The sequence below is a fragment of the Eurosta solidaginis genome, chromosome 3, assembly GCF_040869045.1.
Source record: "Eurosta solidaginis isolate ZX-2024a chromosome 3, ASM4086904v1, whole genome shotgun sequence".
NCBI lineage: Eukaryota > Metazoa > Arthropoda > Insecta > Diptera > Tephritidae > Eurosta > Eurosta solidaginis.
The window spans coordinates 87,727,308-87,754,174 of NC_090321.1; the positions used below are offsets into that span (position 1 = coordinate 87,727,308).

The following is a 26,867-nucleotide window of genomic DNA, read 5'->3' on the forward strand; positions in this document are numbered from 1 at the left end:
TTTGTTTCAAGCAATGTTTATACAAAGGGATCTATACAACGAATGGTACAATTAAATTTATATATGTTTTTTTTTTCTATTTACGCAATACTATTTGCTATGTTTACAACAACAAATCCTTGTGCGGCGCGCGTTCGAACAAACAAGAAATAGAAAATACAAAATTCAAAAATTTGCTACATTTTGAAAATAAATATTGCGCGTACCTGCACGATCGTCTTTTGGTTCGCATTCGATGTTCTAGTCGAATTATTGTCGCGAATCAGTTTGGTAACCTCAAAAATTTGTGCTTGAAAAAGTTGTGTAATTTGCTTCTGTTTAAAAAGAAAATATAGAACAAGTGAAAATTTGGTGTTTTTCAAGATTCATTTAACAAAATATCGTTTTCTATTTATTTGAACCCGATGTTTATGAGGTTGAGTTTTATTGGTCTCCTTTTATTTCTATTACTTTTTTGGTAATTAGAAATTTGTATAAAAATACAAACCATATAACCACAGACCACATTGCTGTGTGTGGCAACAAGATGGCTGCCCTCACCGTTTCCCCTCGAACAGAGGTCATGCAAAAAGCCGGTTGGAAGATCGACCAAAATGATGAAGGTAGGTTTTCAAAAAATAATAAAAATTATTTGTTTTCTAGTAATCCTTTTGAAGGTTTTTAATTTTGCTATCCCTATTCGTCAGCACACTTTTGGAAAGAATTCTTCCGTTTTTTTTCTTTTCTTCTTACTGTCGTTGATGTTGGTCTTTATTACAGCCGAAAAAAACCAAAGCGTTCTTTGTGTATTTTTCCACGCTATCCCTACATATGCTATTACTAAAGTTGAAGATGTAATTCTTCAACCCAAAGACGTTTCGTAGCTTCCAAAATTATCGATATGCAATGTACCGTGGCCCCGTGGTATTGTGGTAGCGTGCTACTCCTACGACACAGAAGAACCTACACTCAGTTTCCGTGCAAAGAAACATCACAAATTTAGAAACGAGTTTCTTCATACTATAAAATGTTTCTCAGTGAAAACTCATCTGCCTTGCAGGTGCCAATCGGAGTACCGCCAATTTGTTGGAAAAATTAAGCACGATACAGGCGATACTCTGATCGCCGATGAGGGAGAAATCTTTCCGCCCCTCGACTGTGACGAATTGGTATTGGAAATATCTGCTCTGCAAATAATCTTTAGCATCACCACCAGTTCCGTAAGGACTGGAACAACCTCTCCGAGCCATTCGAAACCAAACGAAGCTTCAGATATGCCGAATTCTTTTGTGTTATTTATTTTTACTATTTCTGGAGACGATAATTTTAGTAGCAGAATTAAACCTTATTATTACAATTGCGTACAATTCCTGACGTAGCCATATTTTATGTGCCGTCGAACGCAATGGGGTTTGATGGTTTATGTTCAAAGTTTTAAAAGTCATTCCTCCCAAATTATTATTAATGTTAAATTTATATAGTTCATGCTATTCCTGACTAGCACTGTAAAATAATTTTTCAAATTGTTGCTGTAGGAATAAATTCGCAAATAAATACAAAAATCAAGGACGGTGTCGATAGAATACGAAGCGGCACTTAGAGTGTTCGACAGAAAAGTTCTCCGAAAGATTTATGGGTCTACTCGTGATGACGACGACATCTATCGAAGGAGGTATAATGATGATCTGTATGCCCTTACGTAGATAAGAATTACTGCAGCAACCAAAAACCCGAAGGCTTCGCTGTAAAGGGAAGACTTTCTCCACCTGGCCGACTTTCTCCACTTCGCTTGGTGCTCCCAATTGGTGCCAGCTAACGCAAAACAGATATAGTTGGTGTAACTTTTTACGAAACGGCCAACATCGATTTGGGGGCTAAGCGCCAATTAATCATGATGATGATGTCCTAATGGACGTGATTCCGAACACCATAGTAAACGTTTTTTGCTAGCTTTGACATGAACAGTTTCCAATCCACCATCCCTTTTTTTTAGATGAAAATGCTCAACGTTTAGGCAACAGTTAATATTATATTGGTTTTGTATATCATTGACATGTTGTCGGAACGGACGCGATTACTGGCAACGCTGGATTACTCTTAGTTGATTATTGGTACTGTCGGAATGGACGTTATTTCAATCAGCAGTACTTTTTGTCACACAATAAGTCACCGAAATCAAAATCAGAAATTTAAAACGTGTCAATTTCTAACATGGGTAGAGTAACCAATTTGCGGACATCGTAGTGTTGTAGTAATGTGCTCCGCCTACCACACCGAAACTTTTGGGTTCAACTCCCGGGCGAAGTAACATCAAACATTTTAAACAAGTTTTTTCAATAAGAAAAGACTTCTTCTAAGCGGTATTGCCCCTCGCCAGAGGTTTGACAAACACTCTGAGTGTGTTTCTGCCATGAAAAGCTTCTCAGTGAAAACTCATCTGCCTTGTGAATTCCGTTCGGAGTCGGCGTTAAACATGTATGCCCGTTCCGCCAATTTTTAGGAAAAATTAAGTGGAAGTACGACGCAAATTGGATAAGAAGTAAGGCCTAAATCCTCTTCAGAGACATATCGCCCCTTTTATTTATATTTATTTTTTTATAACCGAGTTGTCTTTGTTCGAAAACACGAAAACGGTTTACAAAACACGTCCAATAGACTAAAATATTTATATACGTTGAAAACGGAAAACATATCAATATATTAATCGATAGCTTCCAATCCCTAATGGGTAGAAGTAATGTTGACATATATCCCATCTAGAGTTATGTCGTGGGACGATATTTTAATTAGATTTTGCATCGGAAAGCTCCTGAGCTTCACTGGTTGCTCAGTAGAGGAAGTCGGAGAGTCGAAGATCCTAATACGCCTTTGAATCCATTTTTTTTTTTTTTTTTGAATATTGACAACCAAACTCAACTGGGGAAAAGTTAAATTGCTGCTAAAAATAGAATGTAAAAACAAATTTGCAAATATTTAGGTTCACTTATTTGAGTAGCTACATATATATGTATATATATAAAACATAGTACACATGTGTATGTATGGAATAATAGGACTGCACATATTAAAAACTATGAATTGTTTATAAATTGCGAAGAAAGTTTGTTAAAGCAATGCATTTATTGATGTTAATTTGCCAGAAATAGGGCGCTGAAGATTTCCCCATTTACTAAAGTATTCTTCTTATAAAGAAAATATTTTCTATTTTCTTATAAATTTTTATAAAATTTGGATTTGGAATAATTATTCTTTTGATTGCAGACGCAAACATGTATGTAATTATAATTATCATTTTTCAATAATTGAAAAGTTAGTTTTTGGTTTGGAATAAAAGATAGACATTTTTTAACCTTGAGCATGCCCAGGGTTGAGGTTAGGCCAGAGGTATCTTAATCGGAACCAAATAATTCCGGGCTTTTTGACTTCTCGCCTGCTTCCTATCGGTAACAACCGATACCAACAAGTTATTGTTTTATTATCGGCTTGTTATCGATAGCTTTTTATTGACGCCTATATATCGGTGTGTTATCGGCTCGATATCGCCGAGTCATCAAGTTTTTATTGGTTTCTTATCTTCTTATTAGTTTCAAGTAGAGCGGTCGTGGAATGGCTTAAAATAATATTCGATGGGTGCGTAAGACTGAATCATGTACCGCACTCTGGGAGAACTTCTGGTGTAGCTTTCCTACCAAAGACGGGGGAAGATCGGTCACGTGTATCCCAAAGACTATAGACCCATTAGCATAACATCATTTCTGCTCAAAACCTTTGAGAGGCTGATAGATGTGTACATAAAGGCCAACGTGGATGAAAAGCTGCTCTCCTCAACACAACATGCATACACCAAAGGCAAGTCGGTAGACACAGCATTGCACAGGGTAGTAATAAGCATAGAGAAAGCCCTGGAATGTAAGGAATATGCTCTAGGAGTCTTCTCAGATATTGCCGGGGCTTTCAATTATGTTTCTAAACGGGCGATTATGGATGGTTTTAATTACATTAAAGTACATCCAGCCATAACGAGATGGATCGGCTGCATGTTAAATTGTAGGAAGATTACATCACAATGGGGATTGTACGAGGCCACGAAATCAGTGGGCAGGGGCACGCCTCAGGGAGGGGTGCTATCACCTCTGCTGTGGACGCTGGTCATCAACCAACTGCTTAGGCGATTCGATGAGGGACACTTAGGGTAAAACTTACGGCTTACGCAGATGAAGTTGCAATAGTCATAAGTGGAAAGTCCCTTCCAACGATTAGCTCTTTGATGGATCGGGCGCTTCGGGATATTCGTACCTGGGCATATAATGTCGGGTTGAAAGTCAAAGTGGAGAAGACGGATATGGTCTTGTTTAGGTACAAAGTCCCAAATTGGCCAGGCCTAAGTTAGGATGGGTGACCCTACAGGAGAAACCTTGCACAAATTAGCTAGGAATCATCCTAGACAGTAAGCTGCCATGGAAGATCAACGTGGAGGAGAGGGTGAAGAAAGCCTCAAAGACATTTTATGCATGTAAAATAATTCTGGGGTGTACGTGGGGCTTATCGCCCTCTCTTTCTATTGGGTTTTACAGCGATTGTAAGCCCCATTCTATACTATGGAGTTCAGACTATCAATGCTTAGCATTACGTGAACCTTGAAAACACTGCAGCACTGTATGCTGGTTTGAAGATTCCACCTGTAGACCTGGTAGCAAAGATCTTAGCGTTAACAACTGCAACCAAGCTCGGTGCCTCGGGGCAGCTTGAGCGCGGACCATACGGCAATAGTAGTATAGCGTCATCAATCACAAGAGGAACAAGCTACGTGATTCCATATCTGCGCTTCGAGGGAGATCTTACGGTCACAATAGAGGTGGACGGTTGGCGCAAGGGTGCTCAAATGGCGGACGAGGTGATACATGTCTACACAGATAGTTCCAAAGTAGTGGAAGGAGTAGGGTCTGCGGTATACTGTGCTGATCCAGCAATAAGCAGATCCTGCAGGCTGCTGGATTACTGTAGCGTTTTGCAAGCGGAATTATTAGCCGTAACAAAAGCAGTAGGAAGCCTGGAAGAGAATAGCTTAAGCTGCAACCGTGTTAACTTTTATATTGACAGTCAAGCAGCAATTAAGGCAATAATCTCGCATAGCACAGCATCTAAATGCGTGTTAAAGTATACGCAGTCTCTGGAGAGAATCGGGACAGGGAGAAGCATACATATATATTGGGTCTCAGGGAATATGGGAATAGATGGGAATGAAAACGCGGATGAGGTTCTGTGCTCATTCCCTGCGCTTACCAGACTAGCCTCCAGCTATTAGGTGTGATACAGCTGTGAGATCTAGAAGCAGCAAGTGGCTTAAGTCCTAGGAAGCTTCTAGTACTTGCCAAGAGGACGGGGTTATATTAAACATAGCTTAGGACCTTTTTTTGATAGGGTTTTTCAGTGTGGTCGTTAAAACAAACTTCTGGTAACACCACGGGCTCATTCAGTCTATGCGAGGTCCTCATGGACCGGCCATTTCATCCTAACCTAACATATCTACTTATTATCGATAACAAGTTTACAACAAATCAACACGTTTTCGGTCACAAACCATTCACACGCTGATAAACAATCGATGACAAAGCAATAATTTGTAGACAATATGTCGACAGCTTTCCGATAAATTATCCAATAACTTTAGGTAATTAATCGATAAAAATAGATAGCTCTTTGATAAAAAATCAATAAGAAATCGATACTTTTTTGCATGACAAATCGATAACTTTTCGGAAATAAATCGATACATTCATATAACACTGAACCCAATACCCGTACTTTGTGAGATGATGAAAACGCGAATTTTTGCTCCCCACTTCAGCCCACCAACAATAGCAGTCGAATTCGCTCTTTGCAAGATTTTCTTACATGCATTTTTTACATCTGTTACTAGAGAAATAATGAAAAATTTCCAGCACAGAATATATGTATATGTTTGCGTCATCTGCCCAATGCAGTTCCTGCCTTGGTAGGTGCCTCTTTCTTAGATGTTCTAGTCTCAGCGACGGTATCGCCCGACGGGTTTCATCGCGCCTTGCTACCAGGCCACAAACCCAACTACACCTCAGGTGTAGTCACCAGTCACTTGCTCCCAGAGTGACGACGTCTTCCCCGTTGCACTTAAGAACACTGCAGTTAAACTGTAATGAGTTAACTGGGAAGATCACGGAGATAGCTGATTTTATGAAGCGGCAAAACATCCGCATTGCTGCAATCTAAGAGACTAAACTCACACCAAGATCTGTTTTGCAGACATGCTCTGGGTATAACGTCCACAGAAAAGACCACGAGAGCGGAAAAGGAGGCGGTCAAAAAAGCCAGACGGCGGGCGAACAGACGCGCACAACGCGTCCCCAATTACCATCATCGCCAAAGAGGTTGAATATGTCATCGTTCATGCTAAACCATCTAAAGCAGTAGGCTCAGATCACATAGCCATGCCGATGCTTAAAAGCTAGGCAAAGAGTGATTTAGTTATCTAGCGCATGTTTTCAACCTGTCCATGTCCACCCTCGTCATCACCGAAAAATGGAAAATGGTCAGGGTGTTTCAGCTATTAAAGCCTGGGAAACTAGCTAACATGGGAGATCCTTATCGTCCGATATCTCTCTTATCGCATGTAGCCAAGACACTTGAAGCTATTCTGCTTCCCTAGTTCACTGCAAATTTGCCTTTTGCCAATCGTCAGCAAGGCTTCCGAAAATTACATAGCAGATAAATTGCGAATTAAATCAAAACCCCCACAACAGGACAGTACTCGATGCTTTAGACCAGGCAGAAGCTTGTGATACAGTCAACCACGATACGCTACTGTAAGACCTGCAAGTGTCTCAAAAGGTGGACCGCAAATTATCTGGCTCGTCGGCAAGTATCGGTGCAATTCAGGAACATACGTTCGACCAGGAAGTACATTTTGGAGAACATGCAACCGCAATTGTACCTAAAATCCATAGCGGTAATAAAATCCTCAAATCTCTACCCGGCAGCACTTGGAGTAAACACAAAGAAGCACTTATTACCACTTACAAAGCAATTGGCTCGCCGATTGCATGCTACGCGTCCCCGATATGGTCACCAAGCCTTAAATTTACTCAGTGGAATAGAATACAGGCCTGCTAAACCACTGCCATCAGAACCGCCAAGGGCTGTCGTCTTATATCCCCAGAACACCACCTAAATAATGAGGCGAGAATACTCCCCATCAGGGAGAGAAATGAGATGATAACCAAACTGTTCCTGTTGAATACCCAGAAACCTGGGCATCCCAACAGACATCTGATTGATGAGGCCAAACCTCCAAGGGGCTTAAAGGGTCATCTCCGTAAGCATTATTAGGAAATACGGCACCTGAGAACACAGCCGGATAAAGCCAAGAAGGACAATCAGGTCCGCAACGTTATCCACAAACAGGCATCGAACTTCTATGTCAGCTCTTGCGCGGGGAATCAAGTTCTTAAAGAAAAATACCCAGAACTCTCAGAAGAGGATCGCACTCTCCATAGAGAAACTCGCGTCACGATAGCTCATCATCGATCGGGTTACTGTAACAGGTTAAACTCTTACCTATCCAGAATCAACACCAACATACAAAATGTATGTCTTGCTTGCAATGTGTCCCCACATGACACCAACCATCTCTTAAATTGTAATGTGGAACCAACGCCTCTAACAACAATCTCACTATGGTCCACCCCTTTTGAAACAGTAAGTTTCTTTTGACTCCCGTTTGAGGACATTGATGAAAATTTGTGATCGGTCGCGCCTACTGGATGGGGCGAAGGACTGCTACAACAACACCATCATGTCAAGTATGACTATATTTGCTTGTATCGCGTCTACTACTATGTATTTTTTAAAGGTTGTTTGAAACAAGTTGAGCCGGCTACTCTGATTTTGTCAAGAAATAATTGTTCATTGTTTCTTAAAGAAAAAGTGACATTTCTACGTCAAACGTCAAAAATTCTTCACTCTTTCCGTCTGCGTGCATTAGAAATAAATCAAAATATTTCTTGAGCATTTACTTAAGAACTGCGTTTAGGCCCTGAGAGAATTTAACTGTTTATATTAAAATATCAATAAATTGTAAGGGTGGAAACATGCTCACTTTATGTGAAAATATATGATTACTAGCGTACCCGGCAGACTTTGTTCTGCCAGAACACTGGTTTACCTGTATTTAAAAAATACTCTATCACATTTTCTTCTACTTTATCTTCCATTTATCCACTCTCAAACCCATTTCCTCTTCCGCTCCCATTCCCACTCCCAATTTCACTCCCACTACAACTTCCTCCCCCAACTTCCTCCCCCAATTCAAATCCCACTCCAACTCCCTTATCCACCCAGTCTTCACCCTCTATCACTTTATCTTCTACTCCGTCTTCAAATTTTCTTATTTTTCGCCATGTTTTATTCCATTTATCTTCCTCCCACTCCCAAACCTTTTCCCTTCCACCCCACTACCAATTTCCCTCCCACACCCACTCCAAATCCCACTCCCATTCACACTCTCATTCCAACGCCCTTTCTCACTCCCATGCCCACCCCTAGGCCTCTCCCATATATGGAATGTCTATAACAAATATTGAATACCTGCTTCAAATAATTTTTTTTTTCATCCGTGAACCATAGCCAGCGAAACAAATAAAAAAACCGGTCGAGCCGTTTTTGTAATTTAGCGAGACTATTTCTAGATTCTGAGATGGTACGAAGTTTGCCAGATCAGCTAGTTCCTAACATTTTATCAAATGTACTCACTTCTTAAACCTTCCCTGGACTTCCAAAATCAATTACAATCCAAAAGTAACCAAATCGGCCACCACTCTCGAGTTTTTGCGAGACTAATGAACAGCAATTGATTTTTAAATATAAGATATTACCATTATTCACTTCATCTGCAAAGGCTGCAATCCAAAATTTTTTTTCCACGAATGGGAATGCATGGACTGCATTCTGAGGTAATTGCATTCCTTAACAACTATGATTTGTGTTTAGTACACAAGATAAGCATTATAACTTTCTTCGCATGACGGTAAATATGCTTATATTCTTTATGAAAAAATGGAGTGTGTTTAGTATATGATCCAAATTCTTTATCTTCAGCTTGCTACATTGATATCGAGGAATGCGAGGAGAACGATTTCAGAGATGGCGATGACAACTTTTCACAATGGAACCAACTACCAGATATAATATTGGAAGAGATTTTCTCATACTTAAACTACAGAGAGCGATACTACGCTAGTTTGGTAAGTAACATATGAAAATAAAAATCAACAAGTTTTACATGTAAGGCCGTCTTCATCATCTTCAGTAAGTGCATAAGTTATCGAAATTCTAGTCGATGTGGATAAAAACAAGTGTGATATCTGCTTTATATATGTACGTCAAAATTACAAATAGGATGGATGACCTGATTTTTAAAGTGACTATCGTGATCTCATCCTGCATATCGTTCTATCACCCATTGACCGTGTGCGCCGCCATATGGAACATCTTGTCGAAATGCTGTCAAAACGTTAAAAAGTAGCCATCTTGAACATCCCGTCAGGTAGTTGGTCGTTAAAATTTCACACTTTTAGTACACAATGATTCTCGTTTTCTGCGCACCAACTAAAGCGTCGACTGTCAGTCAAGTGCAAGTAAAGAGTGTGAACGAACATCAGCTGTTTTGCTGCTTTTCATGTATTTACAACAGGTTTTTGAGTTGACACCCTGTGATATCGAAAACTAAAAGGTCAAATGAAACTATCTGATGGATTGCTACCCTCCAGGTAAAACCTAACTGAACTGGAGATGATGGAAACGGCTATTAGTTTATAAAGTAGACTTAGAGCCGTTTTCTCAAGTAAACCTTAATGTGTGCAGGTTCGATAAAAACATTCTTTGTTAACAATATTCGTGATTGAAGGGTAGATAAATTTGAACGTTCACATGAGAAAATGGCCCTTTAAGAGCCTTCTTTTCTTACAGGTTTGTAGACATTGGTATAATGCCTTCTATCTACCAAATGTGTGGCTTAACTTTTTGGTGGATGATCGAACACTTACCCGAGCTAAATACAATTATTATTCGGGCTGGCAATACTGCCTGGATCATGTGCGAACACAAAACTGTCTCGTACGAATTGGAAAATATTTACGCGGCTTGGAGTTTCGGCCGGAACATAGTTTTAATAATATTTTTCAATTTATGACAATGCTTTCATGGAGTATGACTAAGGTGAGATATAAAAAAGGAAATTAAAGTTAAATCATATTTGTATCATGAACTCCAAACCTATAAGGCCTCCGAAGCAAAAGCACATACCGAACTTAAACATGTAGGATCGCGTATACACTCACTAATTTATGTATTCCCATGTAATATGTCGCAAGCAAATGATCCCGATGGCATCAAACTATTCGGTACTGGTGGTCAACTACTCAAAGGTCTCAAAGATCTTCTGTCGAAATTGCGAGACCTGCGCACATTGAAACTTGTTGATTTTGTATTGGAACGTTTTGAAGCTAAACATCTACTCGATGAAGTATTAGAAGCATGTTGCACCAAAATGCGTGTCCTTAATTTAGTGAATGTCACAACAACACACTGCCCCATAATGCATGTGGGTTTATTTATTAATTTAAAGGTGAGTGGATATTTTTTTTTATTAAACGTAAAAACAAAAATTACATGCAACTTGTAATTTGAGGTTCTAACAATATCACCACAAAATATTGACGATGATGTTTTGTTGTTGTTGGCTGATACCAAATTAAAACATTTGCATTTGTTCCAAAACCGTTACACCACCACGTATCTATCAATATCACCTTGCAGCGTGAAAGCATGGCGGCAACTGAAACGAGACAATCCTATGCTGAAGGTTCATTTGCGCGTCGAATCGATGGGTGATTGCGAAGTTGTGTTCCAACCCGAAGCTCCGGTGTATAGTGTCACATACGAATCTCCAAAATCAAAGGTGAGTAGTTAGGGAGTTTTCGAATTCTATAGACACTTTAAAAACTTGCTCTTTCAAGCCGATACCTTTATCTCCCCTTTCGCTCTTGCTCTCTTCATTTTCTATAACTTTCTCTCTTCCTTATACTGTAGTAGGTATCTTTCGCTATATTCATTCGTTAGTTTAGACTCTCCTTTTTTGAAACAACTGACGCCAGTTGTAAACACCAAAAAGGTGCAAGCCATTCTCACCTATTATTTTTTTACTTGTTTTTTTTTTGAGGTAATGACAACACTCAGAGCTAGATATGTTATGGAAAAATATGCAGATACGGGAATCTAGTCTAGGTTTCCCATCCATGTACTTTAAAATTCCTACCGTGCTTACTATATTCTAAGTTGTGGGCCGCACGTTATATCTTGAATTTTTTAAAGTACCTTCGATGTATTGAAAAACTGGTATTCTATATCCCGGAATTTTTTCTCAAAACAAAACAAACTAATAAACTAATTTATATGTCGTTTGACCCAACCAGGCTAAAATATTTGCCCAGATAGCGAACTGTTCACTTGTATTATACCAAACAGTTCATTCTGTGCTTCGCATATTTCATTGTTCAATTCAAGTTTTGTACTGTTTTGTACAATGTACAAACCTTAACGTGCCTCCGCATATAGCAGAATGCCAGGATAATGCCTTGTTCTTTTGCTCGACGACCCCCACTGCGAGGTCCTCAGTAGTGTTATTAGGAATCATATATGAATGCAGCTGTTTCCTTATCCTGATTGCAGCTCGCACCCTTTCTTACGATTGCGCGTAGGAAACGCCGAACCTGCTCGCTATGTACCCAGAAAGCTTTCCTCCCGATAGAAGCCATGGACACTGGATCAGCACGACTTCAAACGAACCCTCCACGAGGGTTACGATTAATTCGCTCGACGCCACTTTACTGTGTTGGAGGCTTATATGTTAGATTCCCAGCTCCATTGGTGGGCTTGTCACCCTCCAACTACTTCGTCGAGATGTCTACGTCCTCCCTTTGCCTTTTCGACTTTCATGGTCCTCTTCAACTTCTTTCGCATTTTGCATGTTACGATCGTTATCCTGCGGACTTCTCTTCTCGAGGCGTAAATTCTGGCTGTTTTCCCCCTCTAACAACTTCTTCGAGACGTTTCGCGTCTCACACCTGCCTCCTTGTTTTAAGGCTTTCGAAGCCCTTTTCGACTTCGCCCGATTCAAGCGTATTAGGATTGTTATCCTAACCACGCTCCGTGTACAATATATCCTCCGTCTGCTAGTTTATTTGGAAGATGTAGTATTGACCATACCTGCACAGCCCTCGGACTGGGCCTTTCTGCCTCTTGAGAGGAGGCTTTGTCATCTTTGCCTGAACGTTGCCTCTTCCTTCTGCCGCTCGAAGCTTCTACCTCCGCGAGAGGGCTCTCTTGCTCCATACTCTTCTTCACTCCACTTCTTCATTTTGGATTACTTTGCTTTTCCATTACAGATGACTCTTTCGCTCCTCGAACCCGAAGCATCGCTTAAAACGGCTTGCGACTCTGTTCTCTCCCTCTTATCCTCCTTACTGAAATAAGATCTTGAATTGTTCATTTGGTCTTATGATACAAAACACCAAAGTAATTTATTATTTTTTTTTTTACTGTGGATTATACAAACCAATACAAATAAATTGTTTTGTATTGTTCGGATGTACTTTCTGGTCTGTCTAGAATCCGCCTCTCATATGAAAACAACAGCCTGCAACTTGAACTGATTTTGTAAGGCATCATTCCCTACAAAATGGAATTCGCGAAGCATTATTAATGGAAGAGTGTGTTCAAGGTCGATATTGGGATCTCTAAATAATAGTAACCGTCACACAGTGGCGCCTTTTGAGTTTTTTCTTTGCAAAAATCAGAACCAATGAAGATATTTTAAAAATTTAAAATGCAAATGAAAGCTAATTATTTGAAGTTTTACTGTGTGAAAGCTAAGAATGTTACAGATACAGGGTGCTTCAAAATTCGTCAGAGTCGAAAACTTTTAGAAAAATGCAAAAACAAAATGTTTTTAGTAAAAAATAAAATGAGATTTGACTTATAATGACGTATTTAAGCACTAAATAAGATAAACTAATGATTTTGATAAGATAGCGTGGCACTGCCCACTTATGATAAAAAGTTTTATCTAAGTAGTCACGTAATCAATAACTACCAAAATCGATAGACGTATTGTTTCTTTTAAATGGCAATGCTCGTATAAGACTCAAATGTCCGTTTTTGGTGCCACAATAACAAGGTGCTTTAAAATTCATCGTAAAATTTTACATGTTTTTTTTTAATTTACTAGCCAAATATGTATTTTATTAATAACTAAAAGTTATTGAAAGTGGTTCAATGAAATTTTATTTGAGCTAAAGATTAAACAGCCAACGAATTTTGGAAAACGGGAGTGATACTGCCCATTTATGCTAAAAAGTTTGATCTTAGTAATCGCTTTACCAATTTGTACCAAACTCGATAGACCTATTGATTTCTATAAAAATTTAATACTCGTTTGAAGGCGAAATTCCTAAGCTTTAAAATAAATTTGATAAAATTTAGAGAAATGCGATAACGAAAAGTATATATTTATAAATTACTAAATTAATTAATTCTTTAATTGAAATAAAAAATTAACTTATACATAGATATCTTATTTTTCAATAAAGTAACAAAATTGATTAGTAAATCTCTTTTTCATTGTTGTGATAAGAAATGAGAAACTTTTTTTATCTTAACATAGTCATCGTCACTGGAACATATATCTAACAAAGCAACTATTTCTGAGCTATACGCATCTGTAAGATCTTTTTGTGTTCTTACATACCTCATAGATGAAATGACTGGATCAGAAGAGATAGCTAACATGTTGAAAAGGTCTTCGTTTTGTCTAACTCGTGATACTTTGCAGGTGTTCATACATCTATATCTTTTGTAGTCCTTGTTCTTAGATTCTTGAGCTTCTTCAGACAATTCTACTAATGGTAAGCACTGTTAAATCTTTTCCATATGCTAAAATTGTATGTACCGTTGGTGTAAGTTTCTTTTCAGGATACTTTTGATGCAGCAACTCTGTAATTTTAGATGCATATTCTCCAAATTTGGGTCCATTAACTGGTTCATGGCAGTTTAAAATATTTAAAATTACTCCCAATCTTTTCACAATATCTCTATCAACTCCTGTTATGCGAGCAGTCACTTCATCGTTTTCAAAAAATCTTCTTGAGGAGTTACCATCATTTGTATTTCCATAATTTGGACAGTCAACTCTAAGGCCAATCTCTTTATAGAATTCATCTTGAATTATTTTTTTTCTCCTGTTTTGTTTCTCCTTACATGTTGTATTGTCGTCGAAAATTTCTCCTTGTTGTGGTAGTGTATAAGCCAGCTTCAAAACAAATTCCATACATCCTAGCATGCAAAGGAGACATTCCATACTCATAATTTAGTTCGTCAGTAATTGAATCATCAAGATTTTCAAAGTCCTTTTGGCTCTTCTTACAAATTGGACATTTTATTGTAGATGTCGTATTTGTTATTAAGTTCAAAACTTTTCCATCGACCATTGTTAGAAGAAAGTCATGCTTTATTGTAATGACAGTCTCCTCTTCAATTTCAATTATTGTTGGTTCTAAGTTGGCAATTTGATTTTTGATATCACTCACTGTAGCTTTTATGAGTTCCGAAGACTCCTTCTCGTATTTAGATAATATCGGGCGGCACAATATAGTTGATGACGGACGTGAATTTTTCCAATATTCTGAAGCTTCATCTTTTAGTCGTAATGGAACAATAGAAGCCATAAACCTATTACTATCTGTAATTGTTTCATCGTCTACATTTATTCTGTGTTTATATGCGCTTTGTCCTGATGATCCACCACATCCCCACTTAGTTATCAATGCTAGCTCCTTTGGCAGTAATTTCAACTTTTCTTCAGTAAAACTTTGAAGGAGTCGTGTAGGAGTATTATCCATTAGGTTTTGTAGCTCAATGTCAGCTGATACTTCGGTTATTTTGGGACTTAGAGTAACTGCTTCTTTCTTGGCTTGAGTAATTTTTTTGTATCCAGGTAAAATATCGGTATTACGTTGCAATAATGACTTACGCAACATAATATATATTTTATTCGTTAAACCGAGATCTATAAACAGCGCCAAATCTTCTTCGGGAGTGTATTTCCTAGGTAGCGCATTTGGTGGTGTGGGAATGCTGTTTTTGATCCTCATCAGTCGTACTGGACTTGCTACCGCAACTGCTTCTGTTATATGTGACTTAACGCTTTCTTCGCCTTTTTTATATTTAATAGCCAGTGCTTCTGAAAGATGATTCGTGGTCATAGCTTTTGTGGTATCAGACAGCTTCCTTTTCCTTGTGTAGGTAGAACACTTTTCTATGGGTTTTGTTGGTCTCCCTCTAGTTGGATTGGTTGACGTGCTAGGCGTTTCTTTGTCCAAAAAAGTTTTGTCAGCTAGCAACTTTTCATGCTAACTTAGAAATTTTGAATTGTTACGATAGACGTCCTTCCATTTTATTTCTATCATAATGTATTGTAAACCATTTTTTTCTTCCAGGCCTTCCTTTTCTTTAATGATTGTTTCACTCGCTAATTCTCTCATAACAGCCTCAACGAAGCTCCGTCTTAACTTTGTAGATTTAAACACCGCAAATAGTTTAAAGTTTTGTAGATACATATTAGAATTGGCTTCTGACTGTATCTGACTAAATATTAAACTGGGAACTATATTTAAAAACACTATTAACTTTATTTAAGTAAACAGAATACTTAGTTCCTTAATCTTCAAAAGACGAATGATAATGTGCATTGTATGATGGATAGCTTTATATACCTACTAAAAGTATTAAAATGAATTTCAGGTATACAATTCGTAACTAAAAAAATTTATGTTGTTAACAAGTTCCAATAACAAAACCGACCTTACGGCCGTACTGAATTATATATACCTGCTCAGGCGCGTATTTATGTCCAAGGTTGTTTAACTTTATTTGATGTAAAAAGTGAAGTTGCAGCTGGACGCAGGCAGACTTTATGAATTTAGGTAACTGAATATTTCACAAATAACTACTGTTAATTTGACGGAGCACATATTTTAACATTTTTTTCCATCAAAGTTTTAAAAAGGCCCTAAAAATAGGAATTTCGAAAAACAGGTATATCCGCTAACTTTTACAAAAAAAAAACAATTTTTTTTTTTGTTTCAATCCTAAATTAAATTGTCTTTAATTGCTATACAAGAAAACGACAACCGGCCGCCTTATTTACTCACAAAACCATTTTAAATACAACGAAAAAGAAGAAAAATTTCAATTTTTTCCCAATGTTGAAAATTGGTCAACTTTGAGCGTCTCTACCTGGTAAACTATAACTTTTTGTGAAAAAACAGTTCTATGTTCTTGATTCCTGGAAAATTCTCTATTAGAAACATGTATTAGATTTAGCGAACGCTTTCATGATTTTTTTGATTTTTGTCATGCTTTAACGGCAGAGGCGCCACTGTGCGTCATAGCTAGACACTCCGAATCAGTAATGAACGGCAGAATTTGCGGCAAAGCTGTTTTCACTAAAAAGTCACTTGGAGACTATAGCATACCTACAATAAAATACCAGATTGCCTACTTGGTTAGACTCATACATTGGAAATCTTTCATGGCGCCTTCGTCATAACCATCTTTCATGGTATCACCAGTTATAAATTGAATGTCTTTTTTAGTTGGTTTTAGCCTCACATCTTGTAAGTTTAGTGAGCCCTTGACTAAAGATGTACTTCTTTTTGCGGTTACCTAGATTTTTGACGGTTGTCAGAATAGAACTAGTTTTACAGGAACATAAACAGAAGTGAAAACATATTGAAAAATATTGATGGAATGAATGGGATAAGCATACAGAAGTTTCAGTTAATAACAGTTCTTCCTTTTTCTTTGATGATTTTCACTTGGACTGTGTTTTGTTGCCTCCCAAACCACCGTGTAACGCTGGGGCCCATGTATATATGTATGTGTATTATACTGTGTCGATTTATTAAGCGATATCGCGCCATCGATTTTTCGACAGGATTTGGGCTCAGGAAAAACTTTTGTAAAAACTTTGGCGATAACAGTTTTTTGAAAAAAAAAATATTTTTTGGGTTTTGGGGAGTGTTTTGGTCGAAAATTTAACCTTTCGCCATTTTTTTCGCAGGCTCGAAAATTATTTTTTTGTGTATGCGTAGTGGAACTTTTTTTCCTGAGCCCAAATGCTATCGAAAAATCGATGGCGCGGTATCGGTTAACTTTCGTCCATACAAATCCACCCAGGTTAATGTATATACTTATACAGTTGGCTTTACATAGGTGCAGAAAACTGTTTTCCTGCTATTGGGTATCGTTTCTTCCCAGGTAAGTCTCCTTAAAGTGGTCGATGTACCTGAGTTTACGATTAGTTAGTTTGAAGTTTCCGTGGCACTCCCTGACTCTTAAACACCGCGAACCTTTCTGTGTTACATAGTCTATTCTATTGCAATCGGATTTCGGCATATATACATGTAAACAGCGAGGAGAACATACATGTCGCCAGCAGCTAAGAGCAGAAGTTATTACTCACACATACACATGCATATAACTAGAAGGCAAACGTGAATAGCAGATACATAAAGGAAAAATAAATCAGCAGCTGTTCGAGAAGGTTGTTCGTGAAATGTCTACACCTTAGGAGAAATGAGCGAACGAGGTAACCGAGAATATAAAAGCAACGCAAGCTGACGAATAAGGAATCAGTTTGATTTTAACACGCTGTTAGTGACGTACGCAGTAGAGTTGTAAATGAGGACCATTTTGCTACACTAAATATTTGAGTTATTTATTCGAGAGTTCAGAGATTCGAAACTTTACAGAAGCTGTAATATAATCAGGAATTTCCCAAAATACCTTACAATATTAATTTTAGCACAAACGTGAAACTAAATCAATGCAAACGAAAGCGTATCCTTTTTCCAATTTGTTTAATGCAATTTCTCTCTCTCAGATAAAGCCGGATTTCATTCTACGCATGGTGGATCATTATAGAACTAGGCTGGGCGTTTATGGTCATGAAATGTTGCCACGATTTACTAGTCCCAAACAATTTCACAATCGTATCGATAGTCTGATGATGCTAATGGCTAGGCAATGCTTCAATCTAAATACTTTGGTATGTTCATTTGCACGAACTCTACGTAAGCAATTTCCTATTTAAAATTTATTTTCTCTACTTTCAGTTCATACGGGAGAAAGTGTCCACCTCCACAGTGCTGTTAATAGCACGAGCAGCTAAGAATTTACGCCGCCTCCACGTGCGTCGTTTTGCTGTAATTATACGCTGCGACTGGCCACGGCATCCAGAATGGACCGATGAGTTCTATATTTGGCTAAGGCATACCTCACGTTCCTATGAATCGGTTGAACGTGAAGTGTCACAGATACTCGACTACGAATGGCACTTTGTGAGCGACTGTGATTATAAACAGCTGGAAGTGGAAGTGCAAAGAGAATTTTAAATGTTAAATGTGTGATATTATTATTTGCATAGATATGTGTATATGTATGTACATTAGTCAAGTCCTCAAAATCTTATTAAAAACCGAGGGCCCGGAAAAAATACTACACTTGTCGCAATACCTCTAAAATCAATTTTAAGCCGTTCAAAAAGCAATTAGTAAATGCTTGGTTTCCACGAAGGCGGTAGAGTACGTTGTTAAAAATGTTGCAAAGTAAAAGAAGGCGGAGAAGTTTACCGTAACGTAAAATAGCGGCGTGGCAATAAATATAACGGCCGTCATGACGGTATAAACTCGTTGATCAACGTTTTTACCCACCGCTATTGTCAAAGCGGTCACTTTGTCAAATAATTGAAATTGTTTATAAAATAAGCAAAATTTTTTCGTGTACGTCATTTAAAAAAGGTAATTAAAAAAACTTAAAAAACACGCAAACGGCGTAACTGTTCTTAGGGTAACAAAGCGGTGCCGCTGAAATCGGTGATTATACCGGCCGCTCTTTAGCGGTCGTAACATAGCGGCACCACTTTTGGAGGAAACCAAACCTTAAGCGATCACGATACAAAACTAAAAAAAAAAATATTTTCGATAAATGTGATATCTATTTGGCATATGAAATATTCTATGTCTTAGGAGGTTAATAGCTTACTTCGGAAAGGAAGAACTTGGCTGCTCTGAACTAGGTGAAATCGAAAAAAGAAAACATTTACAAAATAATGTCCAGTGTAATGTACATATTTACATACATATGTACACGCACGTTAGTGTTGACAAGTTTGTGTTAGGTTGGTACTTGTTTATATGCATCTGCATGGTTGTTAATAGTTTTTGATTTGTATATATGTACATATACTATATACACGTTTATTTATTTACTTTTGAAAAAACCCAAGGCACAGTAAAAATAAATAAAAAATCTAAACTTAGCACACCTGTGTTTGAGGGATTTATTGTAGCATTTACTTTCATACATACATATGTATTTAATAATACCGGCACACAAAACTAAAACAAAAATGGGGGGACATTAGAGCGTGTCACTAAAAACAGCGCCCCCCACAGTAATTTCTATGTACGGAAGCAACTATTTCAGTGTAACCCCATTTATTTTGTTACGTCCCTCACACAAATTGTCATCCTCAGAGCAGATCCTTGTAGCGGGACTGCTCCATTACTCGGGGAAGGGGGTTAACCTGACCCCGGCTCTGACAAGTGTTCCGGAAACGAGTTTATTTATGACGCTCACATTTGCGTCAGTGTGTCAAGTGCAAAGATGGTTGCATCGAACGGGATGTTCTGGGAGAGATCTCCACATTCTTCGAACCGCCGATTTCTTTAAAACTTTTTTGGCTCCTTGCTGCTCCCGTTCCAGCATATCCCCTTCCCCTCACTACCGTCTAGCAGCACCATAGAGTACCACAAATAACTGCTGTTGGTATAGCCAACGGCGCTTTAAGCATCCATAGCCATCATCTACGTAGCTTGTCTGGGAGCAGTGCCAAGCATCAGTCCTTTCCCCCGGCTTCCCTTTTCTTTCCTGCACCAGCATACGAGTTGATATGGTTGCTGTGGGTTGGTCGATGTCCTTTTTCTTGATGTTCTGGGCTCAGCAACAACACCGGGTACCCCGGTACTATCCCTAGCCTTAGACCACCAAGGCACACTCATCCGTGTTTCACCCCTAAAGTGACGTTGTCCATCACGTTGCACTTCGGAATACTGTAGTTAAACTGTAATAGGTTAACTGGGAAGATTATGGAGATAGTCGACTTCATGAAACAACATCCACCTTCGATCCAAGAGACCAAGCCCACCGCAAAATATGATTCCCAGACTTACCCTGGCTACAACCTCTGTCAATATAATCTGTTTGATCCTGACATCGGCCGTAGTACAATGTCCTGGAGCGTCAAAAAATATCTAACCGATCGGAAGAAGCGATTTTTGAACATCGCATTATTCTAGACGATTTTAATGCCCACCACGATCTATGGCATTCTGATCTGCAAGCAGACAGCAGGCGTGAGATGTTGGTTAATAAAATATATTGCACGGCGTCCTGCACGATTAACGGGGACGCCCCACACGTATGGTAGGATATGTTTCTAGCTCCCCAGGCATCTTCATCTTTAGCGCTGGACTTGTCAACTGGCAGCATATGTTACCTATACTCCTTTTGAGCGACGCAATTTCATCAACTTCCAAACAAAGTGGCTCGACTATACAGCATACACAAACATACTTTTTGCTGGCCCCCAATCCTGACTGTTGTCCGTCAAGGGGAACGTGCTTTTTGCAAGGTCGTTGAATTGCAATGCTCATTGTAACTTGCCAGCCGCCAGTATGTAACGCGTCTCCGAAATGATTACCGAACTTACAGAAACACAAACAAAATGCTCAGATTTGCCACGGTATGTCTTCTTATTTTATCAGAACACCAATTACACAGCGAAATTTCTATAAGTTCACAACGGAACTCGAAGACGACGGAAAATTTCCATATCTTGACTCAATTATTATTCGACGAGGCAACCAATTGAAGTTAAAGTGGTATAAGAAACCCACATCTACAGGACGAATCATTAACTTTCATTCGAAACACCCAAAGACGATGATAATAAATACAGCAATGGGCTGTATACGACGTATGCTAAATATATCAGATGACGCTTACCACGAAGAGATCAAAGAAGAAGCAAAAGTATTATTAAAAAGTCAAGATTTTCCTGCAAATATTACAAATACCCTAATTAAAAGATGTACATCACAAGCTAGTCAACGGGAATCACAAAAACCTGAAATTTTCAAGTCATTATGTTATGTACCAAATTTATCAGAGCGCTTAGCAAACTCGAATTGTTATAATAAAGAAAAAGTTAGAATAGCGCACAAGCCAATTAACACGTTAAAAAATTTATTCAACAGAACAAAATCTAAGGTACCTCAGGCGGATAGAAGCAATGTGATATATAAAATACCATGTAATGGAAATGACATGGAATCATGCAATAATATATATGTGGGCACAACCAAAGCTAAATTAAAAACTCGACTAGCCCAACATAAATAAGATTTTAAACATTGCCACGAAGCAACTCACCAAAAAACAGCACTTATGACACACTGTACGACGAAAAACCACTCTCCGAACTTTAACCAAACAACAATACTTCAGGAAGAGAAACAATATAATAAGAGATTGACTTTAGAAGTACTTCATATTTTAAACACACCGACTAACATACGAATGAATTACAAAACGGACATTGATAACTGCGCGAGCTACTACAAACTCTTGATAAACAATATGCGGACAGTGACTAGCTCCACGTTAAACAGCGAAGACGTGTAAAATAATGTATGTAGAGAAATGTTCATGTTTGTTCAATTTTTTATGTCAATTGTATTTTTATTTTATGTTTCTGTAATTTGTTTATAGTTCAAAGCCCTGAAGACGGTTACCGTGTGTAACCGAAATATATTGGTAAACTAAAGAAAAAACAATTTTTGGTGTTTTAATACTTAAAATTGGACCTAAAGCCGGTTAAACAAATACCTTGTAAAACCAATAACCTTGCGTTTTCCAAAATAATAAATGTTTAAAAAGTGGGCGTGATTATCATCCGTCATTTTCAATAGGAGATGAGTGCCAAGGAACCCATATACCCATATTTAATAAGATATCTCAATATTTACTCAAGTCACCGTGTGCACAGACAGACGGATGGACTTGACTATATCCATTCCCTTTTTTCATCCTCAGCATTTTGATATATGGAAATCTATATTTATCTCGATTCGTTTATGCCGTTGCGATCAACCGTTATGTTACCAAATTAATATACTCTGTGTGCACTGCACGCTGAGTATAATAAAATCAGTTCAAAAGATGGCCCGAGATGAAATATTCACCTCGTTAAGATTTCAAAAATTTAACAAACTTATTTCAGCACCCTGTAAAAGCCGCGAAACCAGTTTTTTCTTTGTATTTGTGACTGATTTCAATGAGTGATATATTGTTGTAAAGGTATTCACTAAAGGCACAATTCGTCCGAAAATATTATTAGGCTATTTGACCACATTCGGCTTTTATCGATGTTTTACTAAAACCGGCACCCCACCTTTATTCGAACCATTTATCAAAAAAATTTAAAACAAAGGTATGGATGAGTAAATAAATTACTGACTTTTTAGTATTAGATAACTACGGTGCAAAAATTCGACATAGAATTTCAATTTGCAATGCACATTCTCAATTTTTTTATTGAGCTCTCTCTTGTGCTCTATCGAGCTGCATCAAAAAGTCATTTTTGGAAAAATGGTACTTAAAGTCGCCGATATATTTTAAGCACAATTAAACCATTTTTTTTTTTTTTCTTTTTTTTCTTTATTTTTTAGCTCGAACACCAACAACATTTTTTCGCAATTTGCTCAAAACGTTGAGGTTCTCCAACTATGCGGACCCAAGAGGTAGTTGGACATTAAAATTCATACGGCTGGGTCTATTTTGTGAAATGTAATAACTTTTCTTTTATGAGTACTTATGTATATGTGGCTTTGTGCGCCAACGTTGTGAACGGATTAAAGGAAATGTCACTGAAATGGTGATTTCCAAAATTTTTTACTCAAAGTGACTAGACGTAAATTTTGTACGCAATTTTATATTGAAAATATTCCAAATCCACTTTTAGTTGTGAATTCCATTATCTAAATAAGTCTCCCAAATTTGGGCAAGTCATATTTAATGAGCAAATAAAATGAATAGCTGACTTTAGTTACTGGGAAAATGTTTCAAACATTGGAGCAGCAATTCACATATAGGGTGTGTCAATAAGATTAAAGAAAACTTTCAAAGAAAAATTTTCAGATTTTCATACTTTTAGTTGACCTACGTCAGAGATGGGGGTAGTGCACTAATGTACCAGCCTTCACTCACAGTTGAGCAGAAATGCCTCACTCAGCTCTAGTGGTAGTGAATCTGAAAAATGTTTCAATAAAATTTAAAAGCTGAGCCCGTATCGTGTCTTTCATAACGACTTTTTGCCCCACACTACTTAGTTCTATTATTGTCCTAATAAGAAATATGATATTACTAGAGTTTACAATTTCACTCCTTGTTATGACGCAGTCCGCGGCAATTAGACCATCACATCATCTGCTATAGAAAGGTGTCGAAAAAAACCCCTCTCCAAATTATTGGACATCGCATCCAGCTGTAACGGCTGCTTTCCATAACAATAATTCTACCCGCTGTTACCTGTTGTCCGCGAGGATATCACCCTAGACGCGTTACTCAGCATCGAAAATTCTACAATTATCGGCAAATTTAACTCGAACGCTAACCTCTGGCTTTTGAACCCACCAGCCGATGGTAGCGGGTTGAAACTTACAGAACAAATTAATAATGCGACACTCAGAGAAATCATGGAGAGACTCTCAGTGGCAGGAAACAGGTCAAAGTACGCCAGATATTGCCATCATTACAGCACGACTTACACTGTCTTAATTGGTAACTGATGCTTACAATTCTAAAAAAAAATTAATTGGGATGGCTATAAATAATTTATGTTATTCCATACTTCTTCTTTTTGAGATAATTTTTTCAGAACCAGAAAAAAGTACTTATTTTCAAGAAATGTACTTTGCTAAATTTTGGCTTTTTTTACGCAAATTCATAACCCCTTTACTGCAACAATTTGCATAGATAAATCATTTCCAAATATTTGCATTACTTTTTAGAATTTGTCTATAATATAGCGTACCTACCCAGCAAAAACTAGCATAAGCGGTTCTAAGCAATAAGGATTACTGGTTTCACTCCTGATATATAAACCTTAGAATAGGGTAAATATAGAACATCGGCTGCCGTGTTGTGGTGATAGCGTGTTCCGCCTACCACACCGAAGATCTAGGGTTCACGTCTTGAGAAAGCAACATAAAAATTTAGAACCCAGTTTTTTCAATTAGAAAAAAATGTTTTCTAAGCGGGATCACCCATATGGCAAATACTTGGAGTGGGTTTCTGCCTTGAAAAGCTTCTTAGTGAAAACTCATCTGCCTTGCAGATGCCGTGCGGAGTTAAAAGGAGCACCACGCAAATTGAAAGGGAAGCTCGGTCTGAAGTCTCTAACAAATAAAGGCGGGAACTTTCCAGAAAATTTGCTTATTGGACTTCTCCCAAGCAAAGCCACAGCTGGGCCATGTACTTCATATTGAAGTTCTAATATGAGAAAAATGGAACATATGATCCACACATTTTTTGCAGGGTCGCTGAAATTATGGTACCAGACCATCTGTTCTACAAATACATAGCTTATAATATTCACACCAAAATGTACAAAATCCAATTACTTCCAAACCAAAACGTAATAAAAAACTTTTTTAGATCAAAACGCAATAATTACAAACAAATATCTGTCCTCAAATCTAATTGTTCGATAAAAGTGATGTTTTTAGCTTCATGTGTGTTCTTTTATAGCTGCTGTAGTATCGTGACTAATATTTGAAAATGTGCCTTAATTTAAGACTGGGAACTATTTCTGATTTATCTTGGAACATATTATGAGCCAGTTATTGGGCTCTGGCCTGGAACTGGGCATCTGTAAACTCATTTTATTTGGACCATAAGCCTTATAATAAGGTTGTTATATTCTAGTTAATGGCTTATAATAATTCCTTATGTAAGTCGTATTTTATATGGGTTATTAGCCTTAAATATAACGTTATCTTTCAGACCTTTTTCAGTCTCTTTTTCAAGCCTTTTGCCTGATGACATAAGTACAGAAAAATAAGAAGTATATAAGAAATACGCCATACAAAAAATATTCCTTATAGCACCAAGGCCTGATGCCATAAGTCTTTTGGCCATATAATATAACCCTAATATAAGGTTCAGGAGGGTGGAGCCGTGTGTATAAGTCCAAGAAAGTGGGGAAAGCTTCTTACCGCCATTCACCTGGGAATGGCCAGAGCGATTATTTTCCATGTGGTTCAAGCAACTCATTACTGCCGGTCGCTTGCGGCCAAGTATCCTCTGGGTACCTAATATGAGAAGGCGACAACCTGGCTAGGCCACTCTGACCTAATCGGTTTAAGGGCTAGCCGGGGAGATCTCATCGGCAGCGTCTGTACACCTCTAGGTGCGGCTGCAAGCGGGCGTCTGTCTTGGAGCAAGCGGCTCGCTATATAAACGTGCAAGTAATATTTTCACCCCCGCTGAGCGGGTTGTGCGCTGGGCTTGGGACCCGCCACGTAAAACCATACTCCAATGAATTATACCAACAAGCCTCGGATAAATGCACTCTCTATTGATGACGACCATGGAAAACGTTTGAAGGACAACGAATTGAGGACATGCACCTGGAACTTCCGCTCCCTGACTAACGGACTGAGGCTGATTGACTTTGCCGGTGCTCGAAATATGGTCATATCCAGCACGAAGTTCATGCATAAAAAGATACATCAAGCTACATGGCTGTCTCCTGATAGAAATACTCGCAATCAGATCGATCACGTTGTGATATACGGATGGCATGCCTCCAGTGTTTTAGATGTGCGCACGATCCGAGGACCTAACCTTGACTCGGACCATTACCTCGTTGCAGCCAAAATACGCGCCCGCCTCAGCGCGGCTAAAACCAAGAAACAAAAAACACAAGGAAAGCTAGACGCCGAAAAGCTTCAATTACAACAGACTGCAAATGATTTCGCAACTCGACTCTCACACCTGCTCTCTGAGAGCACAACTTATCCTGAAGGAATACAGGAGCAGTGGGAGCATATCTCCAAAGCACTTCGTACTGCCGCCGAGGAAAAAATTGGCTACCAGCGGCCACGAAAAAACAGGTGGTACGATGAAGAATGCCGCGTCGCAACCGAAAGAAAAGACGCTGCCTACAGGGCTACGTTAAAAGCGAGCGCAACAAGAGGAATGTGTGAACGCTATCGTGAGTTGAAAAGGGAAGTGAGACGCCTTTTCAGGAAGAAAAAATCAGAAGCAGAAAGACGTGAGGAGCTTGAGCTGCTAGTCACTAGGAATAACGCCCGAAAATTTTACCAAAAAATACGGCGACAGACGGAAGGTTTTAAGACCGATGCAAACTCCTGTATGAACGAAAATGGCGACCTTGTAACTGATGTCCAGAGAGTGCTTAGATTATGGAGGGAACACTTCTCTGCTCTCCCAAATGGAGGCAGCGATTCACCGCGCAGAGATGACGAACCCGATCCCGCATCGATGATGATGGAATATGTATCCTCCCGCCCGATTATGACGAAGTTAGAATAGCAATAACCAGATTGAAAAAGAACAAGGCCACGGTCGCTGATGGATTGCCTGCAGAGCTA

The 26,867-nt window shown here is 38.5% G+C and overlaps 1 protein-coding gene across 2 annotated transcripts; it reads left to right on the forward strand.

The window, feature by feature from the left end:
- Window positions 1–32: 32 nt before the first annotated feature.
- On the forward strand, window positions 33–23,238 carry LOC137244110 (F-box only protein 39). Of its 2 annotated transcripts, XR_010950796.1 has the most exons (8): window positions 33–602; window positions 9,109–9,254; window positions 9,979–10,227; window positions 10,292–10,636; window positions 10,700–10,969; window positions 18,011–18,175; window positions 18,243–18,926; window positions 22,920–23,238. XR_010950796.1 is itself a non-coding variant. In XM_067772666.1 (7 exons), the coding sequence occupies exons 1-7, from the start codon at window positions 527–529 to the stop codon at window positions 18,519–18,521; spliced, it is 1,530 nt and encodes a 509-aa protein (XP_067628767.1). In that variant the 5' UTR covers window positions 33–526; the 3' UTR covers window positions 18,522–19,224. The 2 variants fall into 2 exon arrangements, 1 of the variants encoding a protein (XP_067628767.1); XM_067772666.1 differs by lacking the exon at window positions 22,920–23,238 and having other exon boundaries at window positions 18,243–19,224.
- The last annotated feature ends 3,629 nt before the right edge of the window (window positions 23,239–26,867 follow it).

Excerpts from the sequence above, each read along its gene's own strand:
- LOC137244110 (XM_067772666.1), top strand. The coding sequence starts at position 527 with ATGGCTGCCCTCACCGTTTCCCCTCGAACAGAGGTCATGCAAAAAGCC. Across the intron at positions 603-9,108 it reads GATCGACCAAAATGATGAAG|CTTGCTACATTGATATCGAG; the intron begins GTAGGTTTTCAA and ends CTTTATCTTCAG. Across the intron at positions 18,176-18,242 it reads GCTTCAATCTAAATACTTTG|TTCATACGGGAGAAAGTGTC; the intron begins GTATGTTCATTT and ends CTCTACTTTCAG.